We start from the raw sequence: 22,939 nt of genomic DNA, 5'->3' as shown, positions 1-22,939 counted from the left end.
CAAAGTCACTAAAATATAGTCCAACAAACAAATGTTTATTTAACATGTCCCTCACTTTTCCCTCCACTGCACCCCACTCACCGGTGTTGTCCTTGGTCAGTGGAGACAGCATTCAGAGGTGCTTTTATGTGAGTACATCTCCCATGAAAGCACCTCTGAATGCTGAGTCTCCACTGACCAAGGACAACACGGTGGGGGGCAAGAAGGCACCTTGCTTGTTTCTCCAGCTGCTCACTGTTTGCTCTGGCCACTGCTGTTTGTTGTACCATCCTTCACTCCACCACTCTGTTCACAATGGCCCTGCACAGTCACCTTCTGCTGCCACCTGCCACTGTGACCTCTGCAAGTTGGTCTGACCCAGCTCTCAGTGATTTCAGCTGAGCTCTCAGTGGGGGAACCTCACTGCTAATGTAGTCTGGTCCATCTCTTCCCCAGAAACACTGTCCTCACAGCAGGACTAAGCACATAGACCTGATTATCAGTGATTTCAGCTGCAGTGGTCACATAACAGAACAAAAGACTATCCATGGAGTCTAATCAGCTCTGTCTTTAAACAGTGGAGAGGAACAGGTCCCCCACCCTCTCTCGATGCCCTCAATCAGCACAGGCTAAGTACAGTTCTACTGCCCTTTACTCATACAATAAGAACAACAATATTTCACTCTCCCCCTCACCGCATTCAAGTGATTTGTAACTGAACCCCAGCGAAAATCTATTACTTGGACAACACAGCTCTGTTTGCTGGATACCTAGGTAGATTAGGTGTGAATGTAAATACAATCTGGTCCTGAAGCTTTTCTCCCCAGCCCCCAGCTCATCACTAGGTGTCAGGGAGAGCTCATTTAGACTTTGCTTACAAATCATCATTTGAAATTATTAGGTTGACCAACATCACCCAAATGAAAGCACTGACATTGTCATAAAAAACAGCAGCTGTATAAGGAAGCTAGTCTATGTTCATACTTTTCAAATCTATTATACTTTTTCAGATACATTTATTTCATGATACACTGTGTATGCTTTTAAAGTGTGTATTAATATTTCAATTTTAATTCAAATTTCCAAACAGTCACTAAATTGGCATGTAACTAGTTCACAAAATTAGGGGGGGGATGTTGGGAAAATTCAAGGGGGGGTGTAGGGAAATCACTGCTCTCAGATCACCTCTGCTCCAGTTTGAATCAAGGTTGTGAGTTTAAAATATAGCCTATCAAGAGGCCAAAGGACACTGATCAGCAGAACACTGTGTTTAAAAGTGATGTAGTGATAGAATGACTTGCATACATCCCCATCCCTGGGCACTCCCAAACTCCTCAACTGTTCTGTAGGCACATGCTGTAGCTGCTGATTTTCCACGTACTTGGCACAGATACTTTATACACAGGCCCCCGAAAGCCAAAGGTCTGGGGCTATTTAGACCCCATGAGATGACATGCGTATACACCTTTTAGATAACATCTGCTCCTTGACAGACTTAGTTCTGATTTCAATCTTCTGCTGCACACAGTTTTCCTTAGGTGGTTTGAGCACCATTGACAAGAGTTGGGTAAAATATTTTGCACAATTCATTTGGCTGAAGAGCGCAGATTTTGGAGAACTGGAACATTTAGCAAATTTATGCAGAATTCACCAAATCATTTTGGTTGGGGAAACCAAACTTTAAAAAGATCAAAAGGTTTTGTTCTCAACATTTTCTAAACAGTGTTTCAATGCAAAACAACTTTTACTTTCAAATTTTACTTCAGGCCTGCACAACATACGGCCCATGGGCCACAAGCGGCCCATGGAGGCTCACTGTGCGGCCCGCGGCGGGGATTCAAAAGGCTCTGGGCTGCCCGCGGCGGCAGGGAGCCCAGAGCCCTTTAAATATCAGCGGCTGAGATTCATAGGGCTCTGGGCTGCCAGCAGAGATTCCCGGCCGTGGCTGAGATTTAAAGGGCTCAGGGCTCCCTGTGGCTGCAGGCAGCCCAGAGCCCTTTGAATCCTGGCCACGGCTCCACCGGATGGGCTGGGGCTGGGATTTAAAGGGCTCAGGCTCCCCTCAGTGGCTGGAGCTCTGGGCCCTTTAAATCCCTGCCCCAGTCCAGCAAAGCTCCAGGTTTCCCCAGCTGCCAGAGCCCCGGGCCCTTTAATTTGCCCCTGAGGGCTTCCAGCCACCTCTTCAGCTGGGAACCCCTGGTTCATTTAAAATCAAGTATCACCTCCCCACCCCCAACCTTCCTTTTTGGCCCACAGCTGTTTTGGTGGGGCGGGGCTGGGGAAGGAAGGTTTGTTTCTGCAGGGCTGAGTGGTGCTGGGGTGGGGTGTTTTTGTGGGGCCGGGAGGTCCTAGGGGGGTGTGTTTCCGTGGGGTCAGGGGGGTTCGGCCCTCAGCTGTTTTCTTTGGAGTAATGTGGCCCGTGCCGTTTTACGAGTTGTGCAGGCCTGTTTTACTTCAATGTTATTGTTAAGGAAGGTTTAAAAACACCTTGACAATGAAATGAAATGTTTCCTTTCAGGCTGAACACAGCATTTTGAAATGAAATTTTTTCAGCTTTTTCAGTTCACTGAAAGTTTTTTTTAACAATTGTTCCAGGTGAGCTGCAAACTAATTTTTTTTTCTATTTTTTTATTTGTCCAGCAAACCTTAAGCCTAAATGCGCCTGCTTAGAAAGACCAGTGTGGTCACTTATCTGTGAGTTATTACACAGTTTAGAGCCACTGAGGAGAAGGCAAAGTGGCACCATCTCTCTCTCCCACACTGTCTGGATTGGAAGCAGTATCATAGAATCATAGAAAATTACAGTTGGAAGAGACCTCAGGAGATCGTCTAGTCCAACCCCCTGTTCAAAGCAGGACCAACCTCAACTGAATCATCCCAGACAGGTCTTTGTCAAGCCAGGCCTTAAAAACCTCTAAGGATGGAGATTCTACCACCTCCTTAGGCAACCCATTCCGGTGCTTCACCACTCTCCTAGTGAAATAGTTGTTCCTAATATCCATCCTAGACCTCCCCCACTGCAACTTGAGACTATTGTTCCTTGTTCTGTCATCTGTCACCACTGAGAACAGCCAAGCTCCATTCTCTTTGGAACCCCCCTTCAGGTAGTTAAAGGCTGCTATCAAATCCCTGCTTACTCTTCTCTTCTGCAGACTAAATAACCCCAGTTCCCTCAGCCTCTCTTCGTAAGTCATGTGCCCCAGGCATCTAATCATTTTTTGCCCTTCGATGAACTCTCTCCAATTTGTCCACATCCTTTCTACAATGGGGGCCCCAAAACTGGACACAGTACTCCAGATGTGGCCTCACCAGTGCCCAATAGAGGGGAACAATCACTTCCCTCAATCTGTTGGCAATGCTCCTACTAATGCAGCCCAATATGCCATTAGCACTTCTTGACAACAAGGGCACACTGTTGACTCATATCCAGCTTCTTGTCCACTGTAATCTCTAGGTCCCTTTCTGCAGAACTGCTGCTTAGCCAGTCTGTCCCCAGCCTGTACCAGTGCATGGGATTCTTCCATCCTAAGCGCAGGACTCTGCACTTGTCCTTGTTGAACCTATTCAGATTTCTTTTGGCCTAATCTTCCAATTTGCCTAGGTCTCTCTGGACCCTATCTCTACCCTCCAGCATATCTATCTCTCCCCCCATCTTAGTGTCATCCACAAACGTGCTGAGCCTGCAGTCCATCCCATCATCCAGATCATTATTGAAGATATTGAACAAAACAGTCCTCAGGACTGACCCCTGGGGCACTCCGCTTGATACCGTCTGCCAACTAGACATCGAGTCACTGATCACTACCCATTGAGCCCGATGGTCTAGCCAGCTTTCTATTCACCTTATGTTCCATTCATCCAATCCATACTTCCTTAACTTGCTGGCAAGAATACTGTGGGAGACCATATCAAAAGCTTTGCTGAAATCAAAGTATATCACGTCCACCGCTTTCCCTATATACACAGAGCCAGTTATCTCATCATAGAAGGCAGTTAGGTTGGTCAGGCATGACTTGCCCTTGGTGAATCCGTATTGACTGTTCCTGATCACCTTCCTCTCCTTCAAGTGCTTCAAAATGGATTACTTCAGGACCTGCTCCATGATTTTTGGGGGGACAGAGGTGAGGCTGTAGTTCCCCAGATTCTCCTTCTTCCCTTTTTTAAAGTCTGGGCTGGAGCTGAGCCCAGAGTGAGTCAGGCTGGCCAGCAGCAAGACACATACACACACACCCTGCCACAGCCTGCTCCTCACACACTCCCTGGGATAGCACCAGCAAAAGTGTACTGTTCCCTCCAAACAGATTATCTCTATGTGTTATATGATTGCTACACACAATGGCTGTCATTGGAAAAAGGCTAAAATTATAATCTAACACTTCAAATTCTCAGGGGATTTCCTGGTCATGCTTGCCAGCTGTGGGCTCTGTAGGGAAACATGCAGTCTGGGTCTTTCAGCAGTCAGTTAGATGGGGGTGAGTTGTGCCTCTGTCTTACAGAGCAGCCTGCTTTGTCTCACTCTATTTTTGGTTCTTGTATGGTAAGGTTCTGGATTTTGAGAAATAAAGTAGAGTGACATTGCAACCTTTCAGAAAGAGTATTTTATCTAATTCCTCAGTGTGCGTGCCATGAATGTAACAGGAAAAGAGCCCAGCACCCTTTGCACTAGGAGCTTGATTCTGCACCATTCAGGCTGATAGGAGAAGGAGCAGGCCCCAAAGAAGAGATATCTTTAGCTGTAAGCCTGTAATAAGCACTCAAAGGCTACATTGATGGTGACCATGTAAGAACTTAGTGACAAAATGGCCGATGTTGGTATGATGGGTCCCGCGCTTTTCTTGGCGGGGGGCTAAGCTGCCACTCATTGCTCCTGCTTTTTGTTGTACCAATAAAATAAAAACCAATGGGATCTTTTAAAAGGGTGTAAGGGTCCGGTGCTGGGGCTTGTCCCTCTCAGGCACGGCGGGGAGCCAGGGCGCCTCCCTACAGGCAGCAGTCCGTGTAGGCCGAACCCCTCAGCAGGGGCTGAGGGAATAGAGGGTCTGTAAACAAGGCAGAATCCCAGCCCTTCAGCAGGGTTGAGTACACACAAAGTTTATACGCCCAGGCCCTTGGGCAGGGCGTGCAGGAGGCAGTCAGGCTCAGCCCTTTCAGCAGGCTGAGCCAACACACAGTCTATAAGCCAAGCCCTGGGGCAGGGCGGGGCAGTAAGCAGTTCAAGCTCAGGCCTGTCAGCAGGCTGAGCAAACACAAAGTCTATAAACCCGGCCCTGGGGCAGGGCGGGGCAGTAAGCAGTTCAGGCTCAGGCTTGTCAGCAGACTGAGCAAACACAGTCTATAAGCCCAGCCCTTGGGCAGGGTGGGGCAGTAAGCAGTTCAAGCTCAGGCCTGTCAGCAGGCTGAGCAAACACAAAGTCTATAAACCCGGCCCTGGGGCAGGGCGGGGCAGTAAGCAGTTCAGGTTCTCAGGCAGAGGCTGCGCTGCGATTTAAGCCATAAGTCTATACAGCAGGCCTCCTCTGGCGAGGGAGAGGGGGAAGTCTGCCACCCTTGGAAGGGTGGCAGGGGGGACGCAGGCCCTCCCACTCCACTGCGTCCCAGCCCGGGGCCCTAGCAGCGGCAAGGGTTCGCTGCAGTCAGTGGGGAATCCTGGCCGCAACACACTTATTCAGGGTCCCCAAAAGCCAGACTGGGGTCGGCTACCCCCGGGCCACTTCCAGTCTCCCCCTTTCTAGGTACCTGTCCTCTGCTGGCGTTGTCCAGCGGGTCCCAGACCATGGGTTCCTCTGGATACTGGGCGGCGGGAAGCTCCGGCAGCTCCTCTGGATACCGGGCATAAGGCAGGTCAGGCCAGCGCTTCTCTGGGTAGTGAGCGCGGGGCAGGGCAGGCCAGTGCTCCTCCGGATACCGGGCCCGAGGCAGGCCAGGCCAGCGCTCCTCTGGGTAGTGAGCGCGGGGCAGGTCAGGCCAGCGCTCCTCCGGATACCGGGCCCGAGGCAGGCCAGGCCAGCGCTCCTCTGGGTAGTGAGCACGGGGCAGGCTGGGCCGGGCTTTTATACTTCCTGTCCCGCCCCTTGACTTCTGGGGGGGCGGGGACAGGTGGTGGTGACTCCGCCCACTGAGGTACCTGCTCTGGCTCGTCCCTGTCAGGTGCGGCGGGGAGCCAGGGTGCCTCCTTATAAGGGGATGAGGCAAAATGCCACGTTTACTGTGAATACAAAAAGAAGCACAGTAAACAAGTAATCAATAATATTCTATCCCATGTACTCACACAAAAGAATCAAAGCAAGAAGGCAGTTATATTTACTACATTCCATTTACTCACACACACATACACATACAAGTTCTGCAAAGTTGTTATCGTTACCAGCCTAGAGGTTACTCATGCCAAGTTACTGGCCAGGTAACCTGGGCACGAGGGTGGAGCTGAGTCTTTGTTAGATGCGCAGCCGATGCTTCTGGAGGTGGTTGCAGAACCAGATTCAAAGTCCTTAGTCTTTAGGGTCTATTTTTATAGGAGTTTATTCCTGTGCCAGTCTATGGAGGTGGCTTCATCATGCTGTTGCTGAATCAATCAGCAGATGGGAAATCCATGATGGCTCTGTGACGGCTGCCAGATGTTACCTTGTTCTTTGGTTCTCCCATCCTTGGGGTTGTTGGGTGGATTCCAGTCTGCCCTCCGGGGGTTATCCGGTTATCTCCAGTTAGCACATTCTTCAGCCCATCGATAGTGAAGTTGTAACTCTTAGGCTGGTATTCCTAACCATTAATCTTCTATTCACACACAATATCCATTCACATGCATTCTGTAGCTTTAGTTCAACATATAAATCTTTTGACTTTAACCACTCTTAGGGTATAACAAAACTGCTTAACCCTCTTACCATATGACATACATAACAAGCAAGATAAAGAACGGGAGAAGAGTAGAAGTCTCTGTATGCTGTTTGAGGAACAGTTGCAAGGTCTTCTCTTTTCTGAGATAAGGATGTGCTGACACAATTAGCAGTTTGGCCTTGTAAACTGCTCACAGGGAAAAGAAGAAAAAGACCTTCTAATTAACACTACTTTGGGGTCTCTAAACTATGAGGGAGGGGTTTACATTCAATCTATCTACCATACACCTCCTTATGGCATTATTACAGAAGCCATACAGAATACAGAAATCATACAGAAATCCTTTGGTATAGTCTGACATCTTGGGGTGCCAAGGGCCCCACTAGTGGCCCAAGAAGGTGGTAGAGGAAGAAAACGGCGGAGTGGTCTGGGTTTGCTCCTCATTCTGAGCCCCAGCCCCTCTCAACCCCTGCGGATTTCTTACCCTCTTCTCCCTTGGGTAGGGTTACCTTCGGTCCTTGACACTGGGGGAGGGAGTCTTTCCCTTCCTTCGGTTCCTCAGCAACACACCTCCAAACTCCAGTCCTCTCTCCTTTCTCGCACATCTTGATTGTCTGAAGCAGGGGGGTTTATTAGGTTCCTGACAGGGCCTTAACTGACTACCGGTGCTCCAATTAACCTGTAGCAACCCTCCCTACTCTATAGGTGTGATGTTCCCCTCTGCTGTTATCTGGACTGGTGATCTGCTAGGTCGCTCCAATCCTTGACTCTGGGAGCCAGGCTTACCCTGCTCTGCTGAGAGAACCCCCACTCCTGGGCTGGTCACACACAGCCTTTAGCATGTAAGCTAATCCTTGGATTGCACAACTGAATGACACTAGCTAATATCTCCAGTCCCAGACACAACCTTAGGAACCTTCAATTTGCAGTGTCCAGTTATACCTGCTGGACACCGCAAGCTTATATGAGTTTGTCAATTTAACAAAGAAATTGATATGTACCTGGCTTGTTATCCCAAGGGGAGTCTCTGACACACTTCAAACCAAACACTCTACTTCAGGTAGAATAAACAAACACATTTATTAACTACAAAGATAGATTTTAAGTTATTATAAGTCAAAGAATAAAAAGTCAGATTTGGTCAAATGAAATAAAAACAAAACGCATTCTAAGCTGATCTTAAGACTTTCAGTGCCCTTACAAACTTAGATGCTTCTCACCACAGGCTGGCTGGTTGCTCTTTAGTCAGGCTCTCCGCTTTGATCAGCACTTCAGTCGCTTGGTGTGGTGTCTATAGATGTAGGTGGAAGAGAGAGAGAGAGAGAGAGAGAAAGAGAGAGAGCATGGCAAACGTCTTTCTCGTTTATCATGTCCTTTCTTCCCTCTTGGCTTTGCCCCTGCCTTCAGAGTCAGGGGAGCATTACCTCATCGCAGTCCCAAACTGACCAAAGGGGTAGGGGGTGACTCATTCAAGAGTCCAACAGATCCTTTGCTGTTGCCTAGGCCAGTGTCCTTTGTTCCTGTGAGGCTGGGCTGGGTTTGTCCCATACATGCCTTGATGAAGTGTGAACTGCCCCTTTGCTTCTGGAGAGTTTTTGCCTGGGCTTGCTTTAAGCCATGAGGACACATTCTCAGCCACATAATTATATACATGAAATTACAACCTATAACATTACTATAACAATGATTACTATAACAACAATGCTCAATGCATCATGAGCCTTCCAAACACACCCAACATGACAAACTTTGCATTAAATATCACACAATCATATTATATTATATTATATTATATTATATTATATTATATTATATTATATTATATAGCGTGTTCCCCCGAGCTACACATCGTTACAACAGGGAACCACACCTTAATTAGCCAAGGGCTTATATATCTCCCCTCTACCATTCTCCCACTGCTCCCTGGCCCTCTTGTATCACACTAGATATGCTATTCTCCTCACAGTAAACCAGTCACTAGCGAAAGACATGATCACACTCATCGAGCCAGTGTATTATGTTTGCCTCTAGTAAGACAAAGCTCACTCTTGAGCATGTGGGGTCCACAGTAGTCCCAGTCCTGTATGCACCAGCCCAACTGATCCTGAGGGGAAGGTCAATCCAGAAAGAACCAGAGGAAATCTGCACCTACTTTGCAGTGGGATTCAAGTAGCTGCTTGAGATTCATGCAAAAGCTCCTCCTTGGTTTGATGCAGGGGTATATGCAACCGCACGCAGGTGGCTGCCACTTCTGCTCAGTGTGGTACCAACCACAGAGGATTCCTTTCACCCACATTGGAGGTTTGGAGCATGTGCAGGGCCTCAGCCCCACTCCTGATGTCATGTTCATTGGCCCAGAGGCCCAGAATCACTGTGGGATGAGCTGGCTGGCTCTGCTTCAGAAAAGTGCTAGACCAGCGGTGGGCAACATGCGGCCCATCAGGGTAAGCTGATTAAGGGCCGCAAGACATTTTGTGGACGTTGACTTTCCACAGGCATGGCCCCCTGCAGCTCCCAGTGGCTGCAGTTCACCTTTCTTGGCCATCGTTTCCCACAGCTCCCATTGGCTGGGAACAGCGAACCGCAGCCACTGGGAGCTGCGGGGGGCCATGCCTGTGGACAGTCAACATCCGCAAACTGTCTCTTGACCCACAATCAGCTTATCCTGATGGGCCGCATGCAGCCTGCGGGCTGCAGGTTGCCCACCTCTGTGCTAGACTATGCTTCTCCCGGTGAGAGGTCTCTGCCATGCTGGATGAAACAAGATGACAAGGCCCTGGCTTTGCATGTTCACTGTCAAACTGAAACTAACTTAATAAATCAGGTTAAAACACATTATCTTCAGCTCAATTTAAAAAACTGGCAATATCGAATTTTAGAACTCTTCAAGGACTCGGTCTGGCAGGGTGCAAAGCACTCAGGCCCTGATCTTACAAAACACTCGTGCAGAGATGAAATCAGTGAAACAGTTCATGTGCTTAAAGTTAAGCATGTGCTGAAGGACTTTGACGGTGCAAAACCAGGGTGCTCAGCACCTTGCAGGATCCCTTCAGAACAGTTTGTGAAATTGCAAAGTGAAAACAAAACCTGAATTAAGTTTAGTAACATGTTCTAAACATCCCAATGATCAGCCTGAGGGACAGAACACTTCATGACACAACTGTGCAACTTCCCTTTGTAAATTTCTTTCCCCTGCAGAGAAATACCTTGTTTACAGTAAGAAGAACAGGAGTACTTGTGGAGGCCAGGGAGACCATGTGGAACTTGAGCTTCACCATGTGCTGGTTCAGACCTCATAGGTCCAGCATGGGCCTGACACCCCCTTTGGCCTCTGGGATAAGGAAATAATGGGAGTAGTATCCCTTGCCCATGAACTCCTCGGGCACTGCCTCTATCGCTCCTAGTCCAAGGAGCTGCCCCACCTCCTGCTTGAGCAAAGCTGCATGCAAGGGGTCCCCCAGGAGGGATGAGGTGGGGGGTGGTTGGGTGGGGAGGAAGTAAACTGGAGAGTGTAACCCCGGGAGATGGTGTTGAGGACCCGTCAGTCCAAAGTGAGCCGAGACCATCCCAGGAGGAAAGTATACAACTGGCTGGAGAAGGGAAGCTTTATTGGGGTTGGATCCCAGATGAGGACTGGTGGGTTGCCCCTGAGCCTCCCATCAAAATTGCCTTTTCCCCACCTCCTTGCCATTGGAGGGTCCAGGCTGCGGGGCAGGCCAAGACTGCCTGTGAGGGAGTCTCTTATAGTCCCGTTGCTGCTTATAGGTTGCCTCATACTTTGGGAGGGCGGCTGAGGTTGGAGTCTGCTGCGGCTTGAACTTAGGTTTTGCTGGAGCCGGGACACAGAGACCCAGAGTCTGGAGGGTCATGCGGGAGTTCTTCGTGCCATGCAGCCTTGTATCTATTTCCTCTGTGAACAGAGCTTTTCCATCAAACAGGAGATCCTGCATGGAAGATTGCATCTCGCTGGAGAGCCCGGAGAGTGGGAGTCATGATACCCGTCTCACAGACTCCACAGAGGCCATTGAACATACGGCCATGTCCGCAGCATCCGAGGCAGCCTGCAGGGAAGCCTGAGCTGCCATTGCCCCTTCCTCCACCAGCACCCTGAACTCCTTCTTATCATGCTCCTGGAGGGAGACCTCATATTTAGGCAGGGAGCCCCACAGATTAAATTCATACCAACCCAAGAGGGCCTGATGGTTTGCCACTCGTAACTGGAAGCTCAAAGATGAATAAATATTTCTTCTGAAAGAGTCCAGCCTCTGAGAGTCTTTGTTCTTTAGGGTCGGGGCTAGCTGACCCTGTTGTTCCCTGTGGTTGACCAACTCGACCACCAGGGATTTGGGCGCTGAGTGGGTATATAGGTACTCATGCCCTTTAGTGGGTATAAAGTACTTGCATTCTGCCTTTTTTTATATAGGGGCCAACAAGGCTGGTGTTTGTCACAAGGCATCTGAAATTTTAGCCAATCCTTCATGGGGCGGCAAGGCCACCCCACCTGGTGCCGATAGGAACAACATATTGAACAAGGAGTCCGAGGGCTCCTCCATCTCCTCTGCCTGGAGATGGAGGCTTGCTGCCACCCTCTTTAAGAGCTCTTGGTGGGCCCTAAAGTCCTCCTGTGGGATGGAGAGAGGCGGGGCCGCAATTGCCTCCTCTGGGTGGGGCAAAGAGGCCGGTGCGGTGCTTTGGGTGTCGGCTGGTACTGGAGGATCCACCACCTGGTTGAACTCCAGGTACAGTACCTAGGATGAGCGTCCCGACAATGACGTCCACTGCGGTCCTGTTGATATCCGCTCTCTGAGGAGGACTGGTGTCGGATGGAACCCAGCCCGAGAGTCTGGTCGGCATCAAGGGCAATCCACGTGGACTCTGCCCCGAGCAGATGCTGGGCGGTGATCGACAACAGGAACATTCCCTTGACCAAGACCGGTACCAAGCCGGGGCTCACTGCGGAGATCCTAGCAGAGGCTTGCCTCTGGAGCGTGGGGCCGACATCAGTGGCGCTCCGGGCACAGGCATGGACAAGACATCCTGGGCCACTTGGAGGGCTTCAGGTGTGGACAGCATCTGGACATCTGGAAAGGCCTGTTCCGAAGGGGCTGGGCTACTCCGCTCTACGTGAATTGGAGGTCTAGGGCCCCGATGGGGATTGAGGACTGCCAGACATGGGCCTAGCCTCTGTCCCAGACTTCCCTCGGTGCCGCTGCAAAGAGGGAGTCTTCTTGGCCCTTTTGGTGTGCCCCGTGGATGGAGAGCGGCGCTGACTGGTCGATGGTACCGGTGGATCACCGCGTACTGACATTGCGGTACCAGCTCAGAGCGGTGTGCCGGTGTCAGGGTCAGTGCCAACTCCACCAGAATGGCTCATAGCCTAATGTCCCTTTCTCTTGTGGTCCAAGGCTTAAACCATTTGCAAATCTTGCACCTCTTGCTGATATAGGTTTCTCCCAAGCATCAGAAACAGTCTGTATGCAGGTCGCTTCTTGGCACAGAACGCCAACAAGAACCGCACAACTTAAATCCCGGGGCTTGGGGCATGCCCTGGCCCAGGCTCACTGACTAACTAAACTAACTACGTTAACTAACTACAGGTACTAAACTAACAAACAGTTCTGGGGACGAGCTACAGCAAAGCTGGAGCAGAGCAGTTCTGATGCACCTTCACTGGCGGCAAGAAGGAACTGAGGATGGGAGGGAGTGCGCAGCTCCCCGTATACCGCGTCAGGGAGGCGACACTCCAGGGGCTGCAGGGGGCGCTTCCCCCCAAGGATACTTCTAGGGGAAAAACTTCCGGCACCGGTGCACATGGCAAGCATGCACACCTATTGTGGAATACACATGAGCAATCACTCGAAGAAGAGGATACAGATGAGAGCTAAAATTGGTTAAATGGAATCAATTACATACAGTAATGGCAAAGTTCTTGGTTCAGACTTGTAGCAGTGATGGAGTAAACTGCAGGTTCAAATCAAGTCTCTGGAGAACATCCCCCGCGGGGATGGGTCGTTCAGAGCTTCAGTTTGCAGCAAGGTTCCTCTAGAAGTAAGAAGCATGAGTGAAGACAAGATGGAGGGGTTTTCAGTGCCTTTTATATTCACTGCCCCTGGAAGGACACCCCTTTGTTCTGACTGTGGAAAATCACAGCAAGATGGAATTTGGAGTCACATGTCCATGCATGACTCAGTTCTTTGCAGGCCATGCTGGTTATGATTATACTATCTGTATGTGTGTATCATTTTTGTAGTTAAAGGTATGAATATTGGCTATGTACTTGTATCTCAATGTGTTTTGATTCTAAGTAGCCTCAGTGAAGCATTTGGTCAGCTTCTTGAGAAGGGACTATTCTCAGTAAGTGCCCAATCAAGAAACACTTGGGTGACAATGAACTTTGGGAGACACCAATCCACATCTGAGCTTTCCTGGGAATGTTCAAACTAACATGTAAACAATGGCGCCAGCCTGCAAAAAGCCAAACCATTCATGGACATGTGACTTGCCCAGGTGGCTACAAACTCCATCTTGTTGCTGTGATTTTGCACAGAAGAACAAAGGGGTTTCCGCCCACAAGAGAGAGAATATAAAAGATTTATACAGAGTAAACAGGATTTATTTGGGGTTTGGATCCCATTGGGAGCTGAGTGTATGGGTGCTGGAGACAGGAGCACTTGCTAAGCTGTTTTCAGTTAAGTCTGCAGCTTTGGGGGCGTTGTTCAGATCCTGGGTCTGTGTTGCATCAGGTTTGCATGTCTGGCTCAACAAGGCAGGGTTCTGGAGGGTCAGACTGGCAGAGAACATGGGCTCAGATGTAGTCTCAGCACATCAGGTAACAGTCCCAAGGGGGGGTCTCTGTGACCAAACCCGTCACACTGGGATTCTTCCATCCTAAGTGAGGACTCTGCACTTGTCCTTGCTGAACTTCATCAGATTTCTTTTGACCCAATCCTCCAATTTGTCTAGGTCACTCTGGACCTTATCCCTACCCTCCAGCATATCTACCTCTCCCCCCAGGTTAGTGTCATCTGTGAACTTTCTGAGGGTGCAATTCATCCCATTATCCAGATCATTAATGAAGATGTTGAACAAAACTGGCCCCAGGAGCGACTCCTGGGGCACTCTGCTTGATACTGGCTGCCAACTAGACATCGAGCCGTTGATCACTACCCATTGATCCTGATGATCTAAACAGCTTTCTATCCACCTTATGGTCCATTCATCCAATCCATACTTCGTTAACTTGCTGGCAAGTATACTGTGAAAGACTGTAACAAAAGTTTGCTAAAGTCAAGGTATATCTCGTCCACTGCTTTCCCCATATCCACAGAGCTAGTTATCTCATCATAGAAGGCAATCAGGTTGGTCAAGCATGACATGCCCTTGGTGAATCCATGTTGACTGTTCCTAATCACCTTCCTCTCCTCCAAGTGCTTCAAAATGGATTCCTTGAGGACCTGCTCCATGATTTTTCCAGGGACTGACGTGAGGCTGACCAGTTTGTAGTTCCCCGGGTTCTCCTTCTTCCCTCTTTTAAAGATGGGCACTATATTTGCCTTTTTCCAATCGTCCAATCCAATTGCCACAAGTTGTCAAAGATAATGCCCAATGGCTCTGCAATCATATCTGCCAACTCCCTCAGCACTCTCGGATACACTGCATCGAACCCCATGGACTTGTGCATGTCCAGCTTTTCTAAATAGTCCTTAACCTGTTCTTTCACCATTGAGGGCTGCTCATCTCCTCCCTGTACTGTGCTGCCTAGTGCAGCAGTCTGGGAGCTGACTTTGTCTGTGAAGACCGAGGCAAAGAAAACATTGAGTACTTCAGCTTTTTCCACATCATCTATCACTAGGTTGCCTTTCCCATTCAGTAAGGGTCCCACACTTGCCCTGAACTTCTTCCTGTTGCTAACAAACCTGTAGAAACCCTTCTTCTTACCCTTCACATCCCTTGCTAGCTGCAACTCCAATTGTGCTTTGGCCTTCCTGATTACACCCGAGCAATATTTTTATACTCCTCCCTAGTCATCTGTCCAAGTTTTCACTTCTTGTAAGCTTCCTTTTTGTGTTTAAGCTCACCAAAGATTTCTCTGTTAACCCAAGCTGGTCATCTGCCATATTTGCTTTCTTTCTGCACATTGGGATGGTTTGTTCCTGCGCTCTCAATAAGGCTTCTTTGAAATACAGCCAGCTCTTCTGAACTCCTTTCCCCCTTATATTAGCTTCCCAGAGGATCCTGCCCATCAGCTCCCTGAAGGAGTCAACGTCTGCTTTTCTGAAGTCCATTGTACATATTCTACTGCTCTCCTTTCTTCCTTTTGTCAGGATCCTGAACTCAACCATCTCATGGTCACTAATGCCCAGGTTGCCACCCACTTCTACTTCCCCTACCAATTCTTCCCTGTTTGTGAGCAGCAGGTCAAGAGGAGCATGGCCCCTCATTGGTTCCTCCAGCACTTGCACCAGAAAGTTATCCCCAACACTCTCCAAAAACTTCCTGGATTGTCTGCACTGCTATATTGCTCTCCCAGCAGATGTCAAGGTGCTTGAAGTCCCCCATGAGAACTAGGGTCTGTGATCTGGAAACTTCTGTTAGTGAGAACCAGAGAAGCAGCCCAGGGAGTAGGTCAGTGCTGGGAGCAGAGCCACAGAAGAAGCCCAGGGAACAGAACTGTGCTGGGAGGAGAGCTGCAGCAACCAGAGCCAGAGGGGCCAGAGAAGCAGCCCAGGGAGCCGTGCTGGAGGCAGAGCAGCAGTGCTGAGGCAGAGTGGAGCTGGAGCAGTCTGGAGCGGGGTGCGGTGAGCAGCTGAGGAAAGTGAGGGGGGACCCTAGGCAGCACACCCAGTGCAGGGAGACACCTCCAGCCAAGAGGCCTTATAGGCCAGACTTGGGAGGGGAATTGTAACCCCAACAGGAAGAAGGGTCCCGCCACCTACAGCCTGAAGGCATGTGGCCACCGCAAGAAACCGACCTGCAGGATCCCTGCAGCACAGCCAAGGCCTGGGCAGGAGACCTGGGACGTGTGAGGAACTGACTATGAACTTCTCTTACATTCCAGCAATGACTGTTCGTGATGTCCTCATGCCCACAGAGCAGGTTGATGGGTTTTCCTTTAACCTTTCCCATTTTTTTCTTATTTTTAAAATTGATTGCTATTTAATAAATTGTGTTTGCTTGAACTATATGCAATGATCAGTGGGTCAGGGAAGCGACCAGTGCAAAGAGAGCACCCTGCAGTGGGGACATCTTAGCCCCTGCCTTAAGTGACCACGACAAGGTTGGGGGTTGAGCCCTCCAGGAATCCTGGGCCCAGCCTTGTTGGGTTTACAAGGAGTCTGCCAGATAGGAGAGTGGAAGGGGAGCCCTTGAAGTCTGGGTGAAAAGAAGTGGGAGCAAGGACTCAGATCCTTCCGCTAGCTCATTTCACCGGGGATAAAGGATATTAGGAATCATTAAAGATAGAGAATAAGAAGGAGAATATATTATTGCCCTTATATAAATCGATGGTACACCCACATCTTGAATACTGCATACAGATGTGGTCTCCTCATCTCAAAAAAGACATATTGGCACTAGAAAAGGTTCAGAGAAGGGCAACTAAAATGATTAGGGGTTTGGAGAGGGTCCCATATGAGGAGAGATTAAAAAGGCTAGGACTCCTCAGCTTGGAAAAGAGGAGACTAAGGGGGGATATGATAGAGGTATATAAAATCATGAGTGATGTTGGGAAAGTGGATAAGGAAAAGTTATTTACTTATTCCCATAATACAAGAACTAGGGGTCACCAAATGAAATTAATGGGCAGCAGGTTTAAAACAAATAAAAGGAAGTTTTTCACACAGCGCAGTCAACTTGTGGAACTCCTTACCTGAGGAGGTTGTGAAGGCTAGGACTATAACAGCGTTTAAAAGAGAACTGGATAAATTCGTGGAGGTTAAGTCCATTAATGGCTATTAGCTGGGATGGGTAAGGAATGGTGTCCCTAGACTCTGTTTGTCAGAAGGTGGAGATGGATGGTAGGAGAGAGATCAATTGATCATTGCCTGTTGGGTTCAGTCCCTCTGGGGCACCTGGCATTGGCCACTGTCGGTAGACAGGATCCTGGGCTAGATGGACCTTTAGTCTGACCCAGTATGGCCATTCTTATGTTCTTAATTTTTAAGCCAGATAAGTTCCCCACAATAGCAGGACCATTCCCCCGCTTATATATGTAAATACAATAAAATCGATGCTTCTGATTTATTTTACAAACAGCAAGTAAAAAAATCTTAAGATGGAAGCAAGAAAATGGATCAGGCAATAATCATATGGCAACAGACTGCTTAGCTTGGTCAATACGGAGGTGGGGCACTCAGGCTTTATACTACCTTCCAATTTCACTGGAGTTACTTTGGTGTAAATTGAGTAAGACAGTGGCAATCAGACTCATGGTCTTCAATTAGTTTTCTTGCAGCTGGTCGGTATTTTATGGCACTGCATCCAGACTAGATTGCAACCTGGTGAGAGTCCCTCCTCCTTGTCCAGTCTCAGCTATGCCTCTTTTTCACAAGGCAGTACGTTAAATCACTGCCATAGGGTTAAGGGAAGATCATAAGAAATCTATAGCAGTGACATCTCTAAAGAGTGTGAGACCATTCAGGTTATGAGCTGGAGGTCCCCACCAGTTGGAAGCACCCCTCTTTCTTCCTTCACCTGCTCACTCATAGGTTCTGCCTCTTTTTCTGTTCCTTTCAGAGTCTCCATGCTGCACTTTGGTGTGGTGGCTGCATCTTGCCAGGGCTTTTTTGGGTCTCACTCCTTCTCCTCTTCATCTACATTACAAATAATTAACTATGCATTAGAAAAAAAGGGGATGGGAACCTAAGGCCTGGTCTACACTATGAGGTTAGGTTGAATTTAGTGATGTTAGGTCGATTTCATAATGAACGCGTCTACACAACCAACCCCGTTCCGCCAACCTAAAGGGCTCTTAAAATTAACTGCTGTACTCCTTCCCAACAGGGGGAGTAGCGCTAAAATCGCCCTTGCTGGGTCAAATTTGGGGTACTATAAACACAGCATTGTGCAATCCGATGGTACTGGCCTCTGGGAGCTAACCCAGGAGTGCTCCAATGTAACTACTCTGGACAGCACTTTCAACTCCGATGCACTAGCCAGGTACACAGGAAAAGCACCAGGAACATTTAAATTTCATTTCCTGTTTGGTCAGCCTGGCAAACTCAGCAGAACAGGTGACCATGCAGTCCCAGAATCACAAACGAGCTCCTGCATGGAGCGAATGGGAGACACCGGGTCTGATTGTTGTATGGGGAGAAGAATCTGTCCAGGCAGAACTCTGATCCAGCAGAAGAAATGCTGATATATATGCCAAAATCACACAGGGCATGGTGGACAGAGGCTACACCAGGGACACAGAGCAGTGCCGAATGAAAATTAAGGAGCTGAGGAAAGCCTACCAAAAGACAAAGGAGGCAAACGGTCGCTCCAGTTCAGAGCCCCAGACATGCTGCTTCTGTGATCAGCTGCATGCGATTCGAGGGGAGGACCCTACCAGCACCTCAACACTCTCCGTGAACACCTGCAAGGTGGCAGCTTTACGCAACTTGGATGAGGATTTTGTGAATGAGGAAGAGGAGGAGCAGGAGAATGTGCAGCAGGCAAGTGGAGAATCCATTTTCCCCAGCAGCCAGGACCCATCCACTCTGGAGCCAATACCTTCCCATGGCATATTGTTTCTGGACCTTGAAGGCAGAGAAGGCACCTCTGGTGAGTGCACATTTGTAACAACACTACAGGGGTTAAAAGCAATTGTGTTTAATGTTCGATTTTCCCAAACAATTGGGATGCCTTCACGGCCAGTAAAGCTACTGGAAAAGTCTGTTAACGTGTCTGGGGATGGACCAGGAATCCTCCAGGGACATCTCCATGAAGCTCTCCTGGAGGTACTCTGGAAGCCTTTGCAGAAGGTTTCTAGGGAGGGCTGCCTTATTTTGTCCTCCGTGGTAGGACACTTTACCACGCCAATCCAGTAGCAAGTGGTCTGGAATCATTGCAGCACAAAGCATGGCAGGAATGGTCCTGGGTTTTGGTCGCATTCATGCAACATTTTAGTCTTTATCTTTCTGTGTCAGCTCCAGAGAGTGACATCATTCATGATCACCTGGCTGAAATACGGGAATTTTTGTAAGAGAACAGTAATCCTCTCTGTTTGGTGATCCTGACACATTAGATCCCGGTCACACTGGGCTGTTTGCACTTGGCTAAAAGGGATCAGCCTGGAGAATAGCCATGCGGGGGGGAGGGGGAGAGGTGTTATGCTGCACATCCACCCCAAAACCGCACCCCTCCTTTTAAATGGCAACCGCAGCCCCTCCTCTTAAATGGCAAACCCAACTGGCATTTGTTGCTATCGGAAAGGAGGGCATTGCAATTTGAAACCATTCCCACATATTATGAACACGGAAGAAGCCAATCCCACATACCCTTTGGCTTACCATGGCTGCCTGCAAACTGAATTCTGTTGCCCAGCCATGTGTGATGTGTCACCATATCAGCAGGCACTCAATATAAAAGGCAAAATGCAACCTTATACCTAAAACACATGTGCTGTCTGCTGTAAATTGCTTGATTCACTGTGAAAGAGTCTCCCTTTTGTTTTCAGAAATGTATCTTCTTAAAAGCCTACTCTCCCTTTTCTCCCCCTGCAGCTGCAAATGCTACTATGCTCCCCGCATCAACTCTGTTCCTGAGATTATCGCAGATTAGAAGGCGGAAAAAAACACACTCACAATGACGTTTTCAGAGCTCATGCAGTCCTCCCGCACTGACAGGGCACAGCTGAATGCATGGTGGCAGAGGCCAGGAAAGCATTAAGTGAGCATGATCGGAACACGCAGGAGGACATGATGAGGCATCTGTTGGAGCTGTAAGAAAGGCAACTAGAGTACAGACCCCACTGCATCCATTGTGTAACTGCCTGCCCTCCTCGACAAGTTCCACATCCTCCTCACCCAGATGCCCAAGAACACGGGAGAGGGGCCCCTCTGGGCACCCTATCACTCAACTCCAGGGGATGGCCCAAACAACAGAAGACTGTCATTCGAACAGCTTTGATTTGTAGAGTGGCTACAATAAGCAATATGATAGGTGCCTGAATGCATGAGATAGGTGCCGGAATGTGTTAATAGCTGTGCATATGCTCCCTGGCAGATTTTTAGGTAGCTAGGAGACTTTACAAGCAGAAATATAGAGACTTTAGGAGCCCACAGGGTGAGGAAGCAGCTGAGCAGGAGTTTTGAGGAGAGCAATAGGGCCTGAACATTGGACTTCGGCATCTAAAGCAGCAGTTAGATGGATCTAGCGCTCCATGTCTCTAGGACTCAACTCCCCAACTGTACAATGGGAGTAACAGTATCCCACAGGGATATTGTGAGGATGAATACATCGAAACACTGACGTGCTCTAACCGTATGATAGTGGGGATCCTAGACAGTAACACTCACATCTTCTTTCGGTAGGGATCCATTCTTAAAGGGACTCCCAACTGAAAAGCTAGTTAGTTTCATAAAAGGATTTAAAAGCAGTTTCAGTGCTAACCTTACCCCAGAAGCCCTCTGCCAACATGTGTGGTTTTACAATCCCCTTACATAGCCCCTCTCCGACTCGACTAGGGGAAGCAGTGAAACAGTCTGTGATGGGTTGGATCACAGAAACCGCCCTGGGAGCTGCCAACTGATGTACCAAGACTACCTCTGCTCCTGTTTTCCCTGCCAGCTCAGGACTCCAGCACCCTGTCTTGCTGAGCCAGACACTCCTGTCTGCTCCAGCAAAGACCCAGGGTCTGAATTACTTGCCCCAAGGCTGCAGGTTCACCTGAAAACAGCTCACAGAAGTGTGCTTGTCTTTAGCACTCAGATACCCAACTTCCAATGGGGTCTAAACCCAAATAAATTCATTTTACCCTGTATGAAGCTTACGCAGGGTAAACTCATAAATAGTTTGCCCTCTATAACACTGATGGAAAGATATGCACAGTTGTTTGCTACCCCAGGTATTAATACATACTCTGAGTTAATTAATAAGTAAACAGTGATTTTATTTAATACAGAAAATTGGATTTAAGTGGTTCCAAGTAGTAACAGACAGAACAAAGTAAGTCACCAAGCAAAATAAAATAAAATGCGCAAATCTATATCTAATCAAACTGAATACAGATAATCTCACCCTCAGAGATGCTTCAGTAAGTTTTTTCCTCAGAATGGCCACCTTCCAGGCCTGGGCACAATTCTTGCCCCTGGTAAAGCTCTTGTTCTAGCTCAGGTGATAGCTAGGGGATTCTTCATGATGGCTTCTCCCTCCCTTTGTTCTGTTCCACCCCTTTATATATCTTTTGCATAAGGCGGGAATCCTTTTGTCCCTGGAATATGTTTCATGTAAAAGGGCTCTTGTAAGGTATCATTACAAAATGTATAATCTACTGAGTGTGATCATCCTATTTGTATAAATGTAACACTCTTGTATCTGAATCTAGAAATATGAAATATAACTCTGAGGGCCTATTGTAATTATGCAAAGTGTGGGCCATTAATGGTGGTTTGGAATGTTGATGACTCCCATTAACCAGGACAATTGATTGGATGGCTCTGTTTGCAGGCAGGCCTTCCTGTGAGTCAGGCTGGGAGGAATGAAGGCTTGAAGTCTTGTAGTGACATGTGATCATGTCACCTGAACTGGAATCCATCTTTAATCTGGTGTCTTTCCATTGAGGAGGGGGTGGGAACTCAGAGAGTTACATTATATTCACCCATTATCAAATTTTTATAAAATCATATAGACTGCAACATCACACAGTCTACACACAAAGTGCTATTGAATGCATAACTAACATTCCCTAGAATTATCTATTTCTGTGATTCCTCTTCTCCAGTGTAAAACATGAAACTTAATTAAATGGAAATGTAGCATTTTATACTTACCATGGACTTACAATTGTTTAGTGCCAATCTCTTCCCATTCAATAAGTACTGAAATTGTTTTCAATTTTTCTATCTTTTTAGAAAACATTGATTATTATGGGGTCATAATAGTGACTTTATGGCAAAATCTGAAAGCATTTCCATTCTAAGCCTGAATTGAGACATACTAGTTATCCTGATAAATTCTTTCCACCTGATGTCTCTCCTGCCCTGTCTGAAGCTCCTGTGGAATTCTATCTAAGTTGGAAGTTTTCCAGCCAAGCCATTTCTGAGGTATGTGACTCAGAGTAACTGCTCATTTTCCAAGACTGGTCCAACCATTTCTCATTCACTTTCAAGTCAAAGACCTTGCTGTGCAAAATGGATCAACACCTTAGCCCTCATGAAGAACTCATGCACAGGATTTGTTTCACCAAGTTTGGTTTCCAAGCTATGGACAGCCTGACGCTTCCCTGCCCTGAGAGAATGGATAAGGGGATGGAATCTCACTGGCAGGTGTGGCTCGCTAATTCCACCCTGGTTATGAGGGAGGTGGAAGTTGCTCTTTTTAGAAGTGAGAACTGGGGTCTAGAACAGAGAAGTGTGTGCACAGAAACCCCAGGAACAGTCAAACTTGGGAAGAAAACGTAGATTCATGTTACCAATAAAGCCAATTCCCAAGAAGGGGTATATGTTTGGACTAAATACAGTTGCTCAGATTGTGGGAGTGGCCAAGCTGTGTTGATGCAGGACCCATACAAATGGAGACAAAGGAGGTTGTATGCTACCTTTGTGCGTCCCAGCTCTTGGCTCCTCTAAACTGCACTCTCCTGCCCCCAAAGAGCCATTGAAGCAGTTGGAAATAGTCAGAACACAGCATTACTCAGGCCATGCCCACTATATATCCCCTGGTGCGGGGAAACTCACTCAGCCAGAGGAATTCCTGCAGGACCAGATCTGTTTGAGTTATAGCCTCTGTGCCACTGAGTAGTGCAAAGAGGCTGTATCATACCAGGTTGTATAGGTTTTGGTCAGAGCATAAGAGGAGCTCCTGCTTACACTAAGGATACAAGAAATGAAACCTGACTGGTGCAATTATAATAAAAATAAACACTGACTTGTTTTTAATAACTCTTATATTTTATCAAGTTTCTTATACAGTCATAAAAAAA

At 48.1% G+C, this 22,939-nt stretch overlaps 1 protein-coding gene across 1 annotated transcript in view; it reads right to left on the bottom strand.

Annotated features, from left to right (window-relative positions):
- LOC127056907 (galactose-3-O-sulfotransferase 2-like) overlaps positions 1-11,731 on the bottom strand; it is a 61,302-nt gene extending 49,571 nt beyond the window's left edge. Inside the window, exons 1-2 of the mRNA XM_050965238.1 lie at positions 11,562-11,731; positions 10,591-10,779 (exon numbers count right to left, since the gene is read on the bottom strand). Of these exons, the coding sequence (XP_050821195.1) occupies positions 10,591-10,779; positions 11,562-11,731 (359 nt within the window). The remainder of the gene's footprint in view (positions 1-10,590; positions 10,780-11,561) is intronic.
- Between the last annotated feature and the right edge of the window lie 11,208 nt (positions 11,732-22,939).

This window comes from Gopherus flavomarginatus, chromosome 8 (assembly GCF_025201925.1).
Source record: "Gopherus flavomarginatus isolate rGopFla2 chromosome 8, rGopFla2.mat.asm, whole genome shotgun sequence".
Taxonomy (NCBI): Eukaryota; Metazoa; Chordata; order Testudines; family Testudinidae; genus Gopherus; species Gopherus flavomarginatus.
The sequence above is the reverse complement of the archived record's forward strand: the minus strand, read 5'-3'. Positions and strand labels throughout refer to the sequence as shown.